The following is a 12,963-nucleotide window of genomic DNA, read 5'->3' on the forward strand; positions in this document are numbered from 1 at the left end:
TCTTATTCTAATGACATGATGATCAATGCCTGACTGCCGACAAATAAAAATACTATCGCTCTTATCCATAATAATCTGATCATGTAGACTAGCCAACCAGCATTGCCATACCAGCACTGTATCTGTGAATTGTTGGCTATTAAGATATTTTAGCGCACATGCCAAGACCAGATTAGGCACAACTGCTATTTAATGCAACAGTTTTTGTGACAAAACAATCAGTAGGGTTGAAAATGCTATGGAAACACGAACTTTAGATTTGTATTTGGTAAATGAACATTTAAGCGAAAATGTTAAAGTTGTGTGCACTACATCATCAGGCACTGGTTTTTATTTGGTGGAAACACCACTTTTTATTTATTTTATTTCACCTTTATTTAACCAGGTAGGCAAGTTGAGAACAAGTTCTCATTTACAATTGCGACCTGGCCACTAATGGGAATATTGTCATATTTTCTATATGCAGCTTCTAGAATATTCGCATGAAAATCAATTCGCCAACTGAATGGAAACCTACCTTTTGACTGTGATTTTTCATAGAGAAATTCCTTTATATTGGCTGGTTCCTCCCACTTAAATTATTTTCCATTTGATAATACACTGCGCATGTGCAAAATCGAAACATGCGATTCGTTTGAAATATGTGGCGGGGAGATTCGTTGGCGTTGCGCAGTCAAAGCGAAGCACAGGCGAGTCCCAATGCATCACAAATGAAATAATCCCAACAAAACGAACTGGCAAAACAATGGACAACTCAAATCACCTAATTGCGAAGATGTCGGAGAAATTGGAGAAGTAAGTTTAAAAAAAAAAAAAGCCTGTTGAATGCTAACTACTGCACGTTTAGCATCCCGTTCAATACAATGTTAGCTAGCTAGAGAAGTTCACCCTCACTAGCAATTATGTTGCTAACGTGTTAGCTACTTTAGTTGTTACTAGAACTTCTTTTTTTTTGCTAGTTACTGTAGTTGTTACTAGGTAATTAACTTTTTTGGTTTAACCTAAGTATTGAATAATTCAGTACGGCCAAATGGTTTGTAAAGTACATTTTAGCTGCTTAGCTAGCAATATACGTTAGCCAGGGAGGAAGAGGCGAAATCAATATAAATCATATGTTTTTACACTATAGCCACATGAAGTCAAATATCCGGATAGTACTGAAAAGCTGACCAACCCACCTATTTGCCAGCATGGCCGAACCACTTGTTTACAGCTGCACTAGGATCAGACAGGCTTCCTGTGTAGCTTAACTACATCACTGCTAACCCGGCACAACTGAGTATGGCTCAGAAAACATGCGTCAATCCAGGGATAAGAAATGTGTTGTACTCCGAATTTTCCCATTTATCCCAACTGTGTCATTTGGGAAGATTGAACGACTGCTAGTTTATTCTCAAACTGACCTCGTTGTCCTCATTATAAGTAGAAGCCACAGCAGCCGTTTTGGATCATTTGTTGTTCAACACTAGGTGCCTTTCCTTAATGGCTACTGCTAGCTAGCATGAGGACGAAAACTATAGTTTACAACAAAAAAGTCATTACATCTTCTGTGTAACAGTTGGGATAATGGCACAATTCGAGTACAACACATTTCTTATTCCCGAATTGAGGTACGTTTTCCAGACTATGTCTTAATCTACAAAGAAGGCCTGTAGAAACCTAGTGTAGTTTTAAGCAAGCAGGATAGATTTGCTAGCTAAATCCATAGTAAGGTGTTGGGATGTAATGTTTCAGCGACGTGCATCGGTCCCGGATTCAAACGTTTGAGATACTGCATCTGTCCGCGGACCCCAAACCGACCCAAATGTAGCATACATTGGTCAGAAAATACATTCAAATGTTACGAATCGCCGATTCACTAACCGAGGTAAAGACAGTTTTTTAAGTTGGATATTCGACAGATTTTCGCGATTTCAAACCTCAATAGCTTTCAAACCACTTGAGCCACAGACTCCAAATAAGTATCATGATTGCGCATACCATTGCACAGGTCTTATTTTCTCGATTTGGACATGAATTCGCTTTCCTAAGCTAATAAAAATGTGGAAATGTGAGCGGCATTTTGTATTCCTAGTAGAATTAGTTAAGTAGCGTAAACAAAGTAAATGTTTCTGAAATAAATGTTAGTGCATCGAATCACATCAATTCATTCTCAAATAAAACCATATCGCAATAAAAACGTATTGTTCCTGTATCGGGGTCCATGTATCTAGATAAGTATCCAATCGTTTTTAAATGGAAAGATGCACATCCCTACTAAGGTGCTAATATTATGCTTATTTTATAGGTCATTGTCAATGGACACTGAGGAGATGGAGACCTACCAGAGGTATGTGGGAGGAAGATTATCATGTTAATGTCTTCAGAACACAATTCTGAAAAATGTACACAAATATTACTGTGGTAGCTTTTATTGCGGGACTTTGAGTGTGGGGAAATCACCTCACTAGTCAGCCTATTATTTATTGAACATTCATATTGCACTGTACACACAGCCTTACTTATGGATTGTGGATCTGTGAAATGGGGTATCACTGTCTCAGTTACACCCGCAGAACACAATTCTGAAAAGCTAAATAATGTTAGTCTATTAGTAGTGCTTTATTTTGGGACTATGACTGGAAAATCACCTCTGATTAGTCTTAATTTAAATGCATTGAACATTCATATTGCACTGTACAGCATTACCTATGGATTGTGGATACATGAAATTGAGTCAGTCTACTCAGTGACACCCACAGAACACAATTCTGAAGAGTTTACACGTATTAGTGTCGTAGCTCTTACTTTGTCTATGGGAAATCACCTCTCTAGTGAGCCTTTTATACGCATTGAATGAATCTTCCATATGGTATAATGTGTATAAGTATGCCCCTTTGCAATTATGCAGTCCTCCAATATGTCCATAGTGAGAATTCAATACATTTTTTTACAGTTTAGACTATATACATTGAATTTACTGTAAAACAGATGCCCCGCTTCACATTTCTGAAAATTATAAAACAATGATTTAATTAATGTGAATCGGTTATTTTTGACAAACCTAATGATTCATGTTGCCATTGTAGTAGTTGGGGTTCGGTTCAATCGTGATGAATCAAATCATGGGAATCAAAATAATAATTTCTGAATTGCAAACGGTAAAAGGAAAAAATGTTAGCTGTAGCCTTTTGGATTGTGTCATCGCAAAACTTATTTTGTAGATATTTTAAGTTGATTGGGACATTACATTTATTGGACACTGCAACTAAATATATGCTAATAGTCAGCCTAAAGTAAACACTTCTAAAGTAAGACAAATATAGGGACCTATAAAAATCTGTGATGCTGAAACAGTAATTTCTAAAGGTTGTCTACCAAGAACTTCCAAATTAAATGTTGACTGCAAAATAGGCCTACCTGGCAGAATGATATCATGATGTCTATCAATTGGGTGCACATTTGTTTAGCAAACAATGGCATTGCATGTGCAGTACAGAAACACTGCTAGTCACGCAATGGTCTCTTGCTAGATGCACAGTTGAATTAAAGGGAACTCCACCCTCCATAATTTCCCAAAATATTTTTCCCATACCTCAACTGGTCTTCTGATGTGGTTAAATACTTATTGTGTACTTAGAACATCCACTTATGTTATTGTTAAATGAAATTAAGTGAATCTGACAACACTACGAAAAATGCCAAACCTGGTAAAATCAAACTGAATTTGGGTGATAATCTATTGGGCCCTATAATTGGCTAAAATAGAATATGCACATTTCCTGAAGAAAATGTGGGCTTGCTTCACCTGTCGAAGCCTTTGTATGGTAGTGGGAGTTTGCTTTGTCTCTTGGCTGATTTTTAGGGAAGTTCCTTTCCATTGGCAGGTTGTTCTTTCCATTTGACAATACACAGCGCATGTTCAAAATCTAAACGTGATTTGTTTGAAATATGTGGCGTAGAGAACTGTTACGCATTCAAAGCACAGACGAACAGGAAATGCTGAGTCCCAATGCAACATCCAGACAACACAAGTGAAATAATGTACACAAAACGAACTGGCAAGACGGACATCTCAAACCACAGCTGTCTGTTTCTCCGAAAAACTGTCATTTTCGTCCTCGTGCTAGGTAGCAGAAGCCACAGCAGCCATTTTGACTGACACTGCAATTCCAATCAGCTCCTATGTTGCTCAACACAACATGTTAGCATGAGGACGAAAATGACAGGTTACTTAACTAGCGGTCGTTAAATCTTCTCGGTGTAACAGTTGGGATAATGGGATCATTCTGAGCCACCGTTACTATTCCCACCAAGTATGTCAACCCTATTGGTGCGATGTGGAGGGTGTTTGCCTTTCGCATCAGTGACTTGGATTTTATTCCCTTCCCTGCCGTTTGCTTCAATACCAGAAGGCAAACATTTGTTGGTGGGGTCTTTAGATGTTTTACTAAGGTTTAGTATTCTTACAAAGGGTCCAACTTAATTTAATATGCTATAATTAGTATTTTTGCTTGCCCCACAGCTCAAAAAATGAAATTTATTTTACTAGGCAAGTCAGTTTAGGTCAATTTCTTATTGATAATGACGACCAAACTTGGATGACGCTGGACCAATTGTGCACCGTCCTATGGGACTCCCATTCACGGCTGGATGTAATACATCCTGGATTTGAACCAGGGACTGTAATTATGCCTCTTGCACTGAGATGCAGTGCCTTAGACCGCTGCACCACTCAGGAGCCCTTAAATTGGTTACAGTTAATACATTTTGCATGGCTTTATTGTAAAATTAGTGCATTAATTATGTAATGCCACTCTGACCCTGTTTAGCATTTTCTAGTGAGCCCAATTGTGGCATGATTCCACTATTTGTATCTGTTTGCATCAGTTTCAGTCGCAGACTTATTTCGAAGGCAAATCGCTAAGTCCACTATTTTTACGAATCACTGATGTTTTTCACATCGGGGTTCTTCATACCTCCTCAGTAGTGAAGATTTTGAAGTTAACTACACCCAGGGTAGGGGAAACAAGTCAGGTACAGACAGAAAGAGCATTGTTAAAGGTCCAGTGCAGTCAAATGTGAGTTTCCTGTGTTTTATATATATTTCCTGAGGTTGGAATAATACTGAAAAATATGATAATGCAATTTTAGAGTAATAGACCACCTGACATTTCAGCCTGTTGTGGTGGGATGGAGTTCTGGTCTGCCTGATGATATCACCCAGCGGTAAATTAGTTAACAGACCAATAAGAAAGAGTTCTAAACCTCTCTGCCAATCGAGGCTAGGTTTCAGTTTTCCCCTCACTCAAACCAAACCCAGACAGTCCTAGCAGAATTTATTTGATATTGAGATAAAAATGGCTGTGTTGGACTTTTTTTTTTAAGCAACAAAGATAGTGGTCCTCTGTAGCTCAGTTGGAAGAGCATGGCACTTGCAAGGCCAGGATGGTGGGTATAATTCCTGGATGAAAGCATCTGCTAAATGGCTTATTATGGTTATACACTGCCGTTCTGAAGTTTGGGGTCACTAAGAAATGTCCTTGTTTTTGAAAGAAAAGCACAAAAAAATGTTCAATTTAAAATAACATCAAATTGATCAGAAATGCAGTGTAGACACTGCGAATGTTGAACATGACTATTGTAGCTACACAGGCGTACAGAGGCCCACTATCAGCAACCACCACTCCTGTGTTCAAATGGTGTGGCTTTTTCTTTGTAACTCTGCCTAGAAGGCCAGCATTCCAGAGTCACCTCTTCACTGTTGACATTGAGACTGTTTTTTTGCGGGTACTATTTAATGAAGCTGTCAGTTGAGGACTTATGCGGTGTCTGTTTCTCAAACTAGACACTCTAATGTCCTCGTGCTCAGTTGTGCACCGGGGCCTCCCACTCCTCTTTCTATTCTGGTTAGAGACAGTTTGTGCTGTTCTGTGAAGGGAGTAGTATACAGCGTTGTATGAGATCTTCAGTTTCTTAGCAATTTCTCGCATGGAATAGCCTTCATTTCTCAGAAGAAGAATAGACTGACGAGTTTCAAAAGAAAATGCTTAGTTTCTGGCCATTTTGAGCCTGTAATCGAACCCACAAATGCTGATGCTCCAGATACTCAACCATTCTAGAAGGCCAGTTTTATTGCTTCTTTAACATCAGCACAACAGTTTTCAGCTGTGCTAACATAATTGCAAAAGGGGTTTCTAATGATCAATTAGCCTTTTAAAATTATAAACTTGGATTAGCCAATACAACTTGCCATTGGAACACAGGCCCATTATCAACAACCATCACTCATATGTAGATATTCCATTAAAAAAATCAGCCGTTTCCAGCTACAATAGTCATTTACAACATTAACTATGTCTACCCTGCATTTTAATGGACCAAAAATGTGCTGCTTTCAAAAACAAGGACATTTCTAAGTGACCCCAAACTTTTGAAAGGTAGTGTATGTTTTGATTTGTTTAACACTTATTTTTTTGTTATTGCTTACTACATGACTCCAAATGTTCAAGGAATACCTAGGATAGGATAAAGTAATCCTTCTCACCCCCCCCCCCCTCTTAAATGATTTAGATGCACTATTGTAAAGTGGCTGTTCCACTGGATGTCAGAAGGTGAATTCACCAATTTGTAAGTCGCTCTGGATAAGAGCGTCTGCTAAATGACTTAAATGTAATGTAAATGTGTTATTTCATAGTTTTGATGTCTTCACTATTATTCTACAATGTAAAAACTAAAAACCCTTGAATGAGTAGGTGTGTCCAAACTTTTGACTGGTACTGTATATAGATTATTTATAAAGCCAGGCACATTTAACAGTTGGACTATTGGCCTTCTTTAGACTAGTTGAGTATCTGGAGCATCAGCATTTTTAAACAGACCAACCAATGCTCCCGTACATTGGCTAACCGGGCTATCTGCATTGTGTCCCACCACCCATCAACCCCTCTTTTACGCTATTGCTACTCTCTGTTCATCATATATGCATAGTCACTTTAACCATATCTACATGTGCATACTACCTCAATCAGCCTGACTAACCGGTGTCTGTATGTAGCCTCGCTACCTTTATAGCCTCGCTACTGTATATAGCCTGTCTTTTTACTGTTGTTTTATTTCAATACTTACCTAACACCTTTTTTGCACTATTGGTTTGAGCCTGTAAGTAAGCATTTCACTGTAAGGTCTACACCGCACGTGACAAACTTTGATTTGATTATAGACCTGATTTAAGTTGGTTTCCTCATATCCTCACTCTGCTGCTGCCTCTCCAGCATTGTTCTTAACACCGATATGCTACTTAACTTTGCTATTATGCGCATGGCAAAATAGGGAAAGGTGCCAATTCAACGGTGCACTGAAGATTTTCAGAACAGAGGACAGCAACTACTATCTAATGCGGGAGAAGGCGCACAATTATTTTGACATATAACCATATATAATTTCAGTATAACATGTCTTAGAATGATTGACTGTGTCATGGCTTACGTAATGGATTAGTCACAGGTGCGAATCAGACAGGTGAGCCAGCAGCATACCACCCTGCATCCCACTGCTAGCTTTCCTCTGAAGCTAAGCAGGGTTGTTCCTGGTTGGTCCCGGGATTGGGACATTGCCTGGTGTAGTGTTCATGGCACTTATCGTAAGAGTAGGGGTATTAACCCCGGTGTCCTGGCTAAATTCCCAATCTGGCCCTCATACAATCATGGCCTCCTAATCATCCCCAGCTTCCAATTGGCTCTTTTATCCCCCCTCTTTAACTATTACCCAGGTCATTGATGTAAATCAGAATGTGTTTAGTCAACTTACTTGATAAAATAAGGGTAATCAAATAAAGGTGTCTTGTGCGACCAAACAATCGACCAGTGGACTAAATAGGGTCAGCCCTAAACTGGAAGTGAATATGCATTTATATATTTTTACTACTTAGAATATTTTTGCATTATAATTAAAAAAAGAATGCAGCATTTGAGGACATTTTCAGTCGTAAGCGGGTGAAGAGAGACAATACAGTATAAGGCTTTGTAGAGGAATTAAAATTATTTTCTTGGAATGCAATTGAGTCATTTAGCGGGTGTTCTTATCTATAGCAACTTAAAGGAGCAATTGGGGTTACGTGCTTTGCTCAAGGTTTTGCTGCAGTGCTCCAGACAATTTTTTTTTCTTTTCCCCCATTGCTAGGTAAAACAGGAGAAGGCTGACATACGGAGTAAACTATACTGTCACACGTTGCTTGGTGGTGTTTAAAAATATTGCATGGAATTTGAATCTCTTGCTATATAGATATTACATGTCAATATTGCGATTTCAATGTAAATTCTAATTTAGCCTTCGACAGGCAGATAATTTCATAGCAGGAATCAATATGATGCACAAGGCTACTGGTGACCAAATAATGTTTTTTGAGCAAACAAACCTGCAAGAGCTTTCTATAGCATAATCAATGAAAATTACAGATAAGAACCATTTTGCTTAGGTAAGAGGAAGGCAATGTCGGTAATTTACAGTATCCTTCCGGCTCTAGGCTGAGAAGTGGAAACTGGTCTTAATGATGAGATGGAAATGTCTGCACTGCAGACATTTTGTCATACATTCTTTCATACCAAGATTTTAACTGCTGCGGAGCAATGCTTTTTGTGCTGTTTTTCAACAGCTGTATCATACACGATATCCTATTATGATATAGATTACTGACTTGTCTAATTCTATTACTTAAAAAAACAAACATTTACAAGTGTTTTCTTTCTTTTAAAGGTACATCAGGGATGGAAAAGATGCTGCCAGACAAGGAAATATGTCAAAATCATTGGAACTGTTCAAGCTGGCCCATGACATCCACCCTGGTGATAAACTTTGGAGCAGGATAAAGAAACTTCAGGAGGCTATAAAAGAGATGACACAGCAAGGCTCAGAGAGTGAGGATGAAGATTTTGTCAATGTCAACAACAGTGGTCTAATGCTTTTCAAAGAAATGTATGACAAACTGTATGATCATCAGCAAGAGGGGGTTGCTTTTTTGTATGGTCTCCACAGAGATGGTCGTCAAGGAGGAATCCTAGCTGATGACATGGGCTTAGGGAAGACAATTCAGGTCATATCGTTTCTCTCTGGTATGTATGATGCTGACTTGGTAAAGCATACCCTGCTCATCATGCCAACCTCACTTATCAAGAACTGGACCAAGGAATTTGCCAAATGGACTCCTGGAATGAGAGTCAAAGAGTTTCATGGCACAAGCAAAGTGGAACGCAACAGGAACTTGGAGAAGATTCAAAGAAGAGGTGGTGTCATCATCACTACATACCAAATGCTGATCACTAACTGGGAACTTCTCTCGTCTTACAATGGTAGAGAATTCAAATGGGATTATGTAATCCTAGATGAGGCACACAAGATCAAAACCTCCTCAACCAAGACAGCCAAAAGTGCACATGCGATTCCTGCCAGGAATCGTGTACTTCTTACAGGCACACCTGTACAGAATAACCTGAGAGAAATGTGGGCTCTTTTTGATTTTGCTTGTCAAGGGGCACTTCTTGGTACTTCTAAAACATTCAAAACACAGTATGAAAGTCCCATCACCCGTGCAAGAGAGAAGGATGCCACCCCAGGTGAGAAGGCCCTGGGCCTCAAGATGTCGGAGAACCTCATGGCCATCATAAATCCTTACTTCCTAAGGAGGACAAAGGCAGAAGTACAGAGAAAAACACAAAACCGTGTGAAAGCCTGTGAAAAGGACCTTGAAAACGAAGTCCCAAGTAGTAGTAGTAGTGGTGGTGGTGGTGCAGAAATGCCGAACCTCACCAGGAAGAATGATCTAATTATCTGGACGTACCTGAGCTCAGTTCAGGAGGAAATCTACAATCAGTTCTTATCCCTGGATAACATCAAGGAGCTGCTCATGACCACCAGGTCACCGTTGGCTGAACTGAATATCCTGAAGAAATTGTGTGACCACCCAAGACTTCTCTCCGCCAGGGCTGTCGCTCAGTTAGGCCTAGAAGAAGGAACAAGTGCAAACTATCATGATGATGAAAATGAATCTGCTGCACACAGAATTGACAACATATCTGATGAAACACTAATATCAGAATCTGGAAAGATGATGTTTCTCATTGAACTTTTGGAAAGGCTTAAGGAAGAAGGCCATCGCACACTTGTTTTCTCTCAGTCAAGGAAGATGTTGGACATTCTTGAACGGGTTCTAGTGAACAAGCGTTTCAAGATTGTGAGACTTGATGGCACAGTAACACACCTCGCAGAAAGAGAGCGGCGCATCCAAATGTTCCAGACCAACAAGCAATACTCAGTCTTTCTCCTAACCACCCAAGTGGGAGGAGTTGGCATCACATTGACAGCAGCAAACCGAGTAGTTATTTTTGACCCCAGCTGGAATCCAGCCACTGATGCCCAGGCCGTTGACCGGGCCTACCGCATTGGACAAACGGAGAACGTTATCATCTATAGACTGATCACTTGTGGCACAGTGGAGGAGAAGATCTACAGACGGCAGGTGTTCAAAGACTCCTTGATCAGACAGACCACCGGGGACAAGAAAAATCCATTCCGGTACTTCAGCAAACAAGACCTGAAAGAACTCTTCACACTACAAGACACTCGATCCTCATCAACACAGCTGCAGCTGCAGTCACTGCACTCGAGACAAAGACTCACAGATCCTAAATTGGATGAACACATCGCCCACCTTCACTCCATGGAGATGTTTGGAATATCTGATCATGACCTCATGTTCTCGCATGAAGTAGCAAAAAACGAAGATGACTCTGGGGATCAGGAAGCTCACAAGTACATAGAGAACAGGGTGCAGAAAGCTCAGGAGCTGATGAAGTTGGAATCTGAGTTGCAACAGCAGTTTGCTGACAGCGTTGAGTCAAACACTGAGCCGGCACATCTGCGGAAACCCCCTCATCACTATACAGTGGGGTCAACTGAGAAGAAGCCAAAGAATGAAAAACCCAGCCCCTCCTATCCTAGCCATAACCACAACTTCAACTCCCCTGTGTTGGTGGATCTTACCCATTCTGGGTCTGGTGACGAGGAAGATATCCACAATCTGAGTAACAAATTCATTGATCTAGCTGTAGATGAAAGCATTGAGATTATAGGGCCCACTGTGACATTTGCAACTGAGGAACAGTTCATAAAGCGCAACCATCTTTCTCCCATAGACACGTCTCTTGAGGTGTTGTTGGATGGTGAGCCAATTTACACTTCCGCTCAAGAGATTTTGGATGCGTCATCAGAAGCAAATGATGATATTGTTGCCGTAGGACATGTTACCTCTGAAGTTGAACAAGACAACCAGCCAAATGGCAATGGTTCCCCACAATGGCAGAACTTGTCACTTCACCAAGACTTGACAATGGACCAGAAGATCTCACCTGTCAAATCCCAGAAGAATCAAAGACTTTCTATGCTACTACAGATGTCCAACAAGAGCCTAGAAAGTCATGCAGAAAGTCATGCAGAAACATCCTCCAAAGTTGATGAACTTGAGTCTTTTGGAGGAAATTTTAATCTACAGTTAGAGGACAGTGCTAGTGATATGTTCCCAGAAGAGGAATCCGAGTCCATTGTGGGAAATTCAGGTGTCCGGTTAGAGATGGATGTCAGCTTCAATGCAGATGACAAGCCTTCTGTGACTGGAGCTGTTGAACAGAATGGAGCAGATGTTCATGTCAATTCCCCTGTTTCTGAAAACTCATTCATTACTACTTTCAAGAAAAAGAAAAGAGAAGCTTTAGTTTACAATAGTGAGGAGGATGACATTGACGAAGATGAGAGGCCTCATTTGATGAACAGGAAATTGGATGAAGAATTCCATGGTATTGGTTCCTCCACACCAAAATCTGTTAAATCTGGATCCATCTCCTTTAAAACCAGGAAAAGCTTGGGAGTGAACACCTCTGTGGCCTCAAGACGTTCCTTTGTGGATTCCGTGATTGAGCATGTAGAGGACCTTGATGAGGACATGGAAGCTGAGGTTTTACAGGTGCACACTGATGATGCAAGTGAGGAAAGTGAGGTGACTGGATCTTGTGAGGTGACTGGATTTCACGAGTCTCTCATGGAAGAGGAACCCACAGGGGAAACCTTAAACACTGAAAATGAAGAGGAAAGTGATGAAGGTGGAAGTGAGCCAATGCATGTTGAAGAATCTGAAATGGGAGAGGAGGAAGAAAGTTCTTTTGAGGAATCTACCGGTGATCATGAACTTGTTTCTAGTGAAAGAATGGACCAATGTGCCAGTGGAAAAGATGCCACATTACAGACTGTGGAATGTGTCAACAACAGCCGTGATTCCTCAGCTATGACTGAAGAAAAGATGTATGAAACCCATGTGGAAAATGGAAAACAATCTTTCTCTGAGGGGAAACTTGATGATGCCTTGAACTTCTTTTTGAAAGCAATTGACATTAAAAGTGGTGATCCTGAAATTCAGTTAATGACAATTAAATTGTACCGTCGGCTTGGTGAGAAAAAAGAAAAAAAGTGAAATGTTTTTGAAAAGTGTGAACTCATTGCTGTCATCTACATGTACACACAATGTATCACTCACTGATAGGGGTGTCTTTTTAAAGGTTTGTCTTGTAAAACTATGTTGAAACAAATGGTTAAAATAATAGGCTAGTTAGAAATGTTTTTTGATCAATTATTTTCTTAATTGTATTTTTGCATGCTTTTGTAATGTGTGTGTATATAATTCATAAATGCAAGTAAAAAAAATAATGTCAAAATCTAATTTGTTTTAAAGTTTCACTGTGGAGGTTTCAATCATTACTCAGTCCATTAAATATTCAAAGGAAAATGGCATTTAGTGCTTGCTATTTTGGTTTGATGTATATGTTTTGTGATGCTAAAAACTCTTACTTGCTCTTATGTGAGCCATATATTGTATAATAATGACAATATCACACCATAAAACAGCATGTTCGGTTTCCAATAAATTAAGCAATATTAGAA

At 39.8% G+C, this 12,963-nt stretch overlaps 1 protein-coding gene across 1 annotated transcript; it reads left to right on the forward strand.

Annotated features, from left to right (window-relative positions):
- Nucleotides 1-640: 640 nt before the first annotated feature.
- On the forward strand, nt 641-12,963 carry ercc6l (excision repair cross-complementation group 6-like). The gene is made up of 3 exons (XM_064981533.1): nt 641-795; nt 2,288-2,329; nt 8,734-12,963. The coding sequence occupies exons 1-3, from the start codon at nt 746-748 to the stop codon at nt 12,494-12,496; spliced, it is 3,855 nt and encodes a 1,284-aa protein (XP_064837605.1). The 5' UTR covers nt 641-745; the 3' UTR covers nt 12,497-12,963.

This window comes from Oncorhynchus masou, chromosome 12 (genome assembly GCF_036934945.1).
Source record: "Oncorhynchus masou masou isolate Uvic2021 chromosome 12, UVic_Omas_1.1, whole genome shotgun sequence".
Lineage (NCBI taxonomy): Eukaryota > Metazoa > Chordata > Actinopteri > Salmoniformes > Salmonidae > Oncorhynchus > Oncorhynchus masou.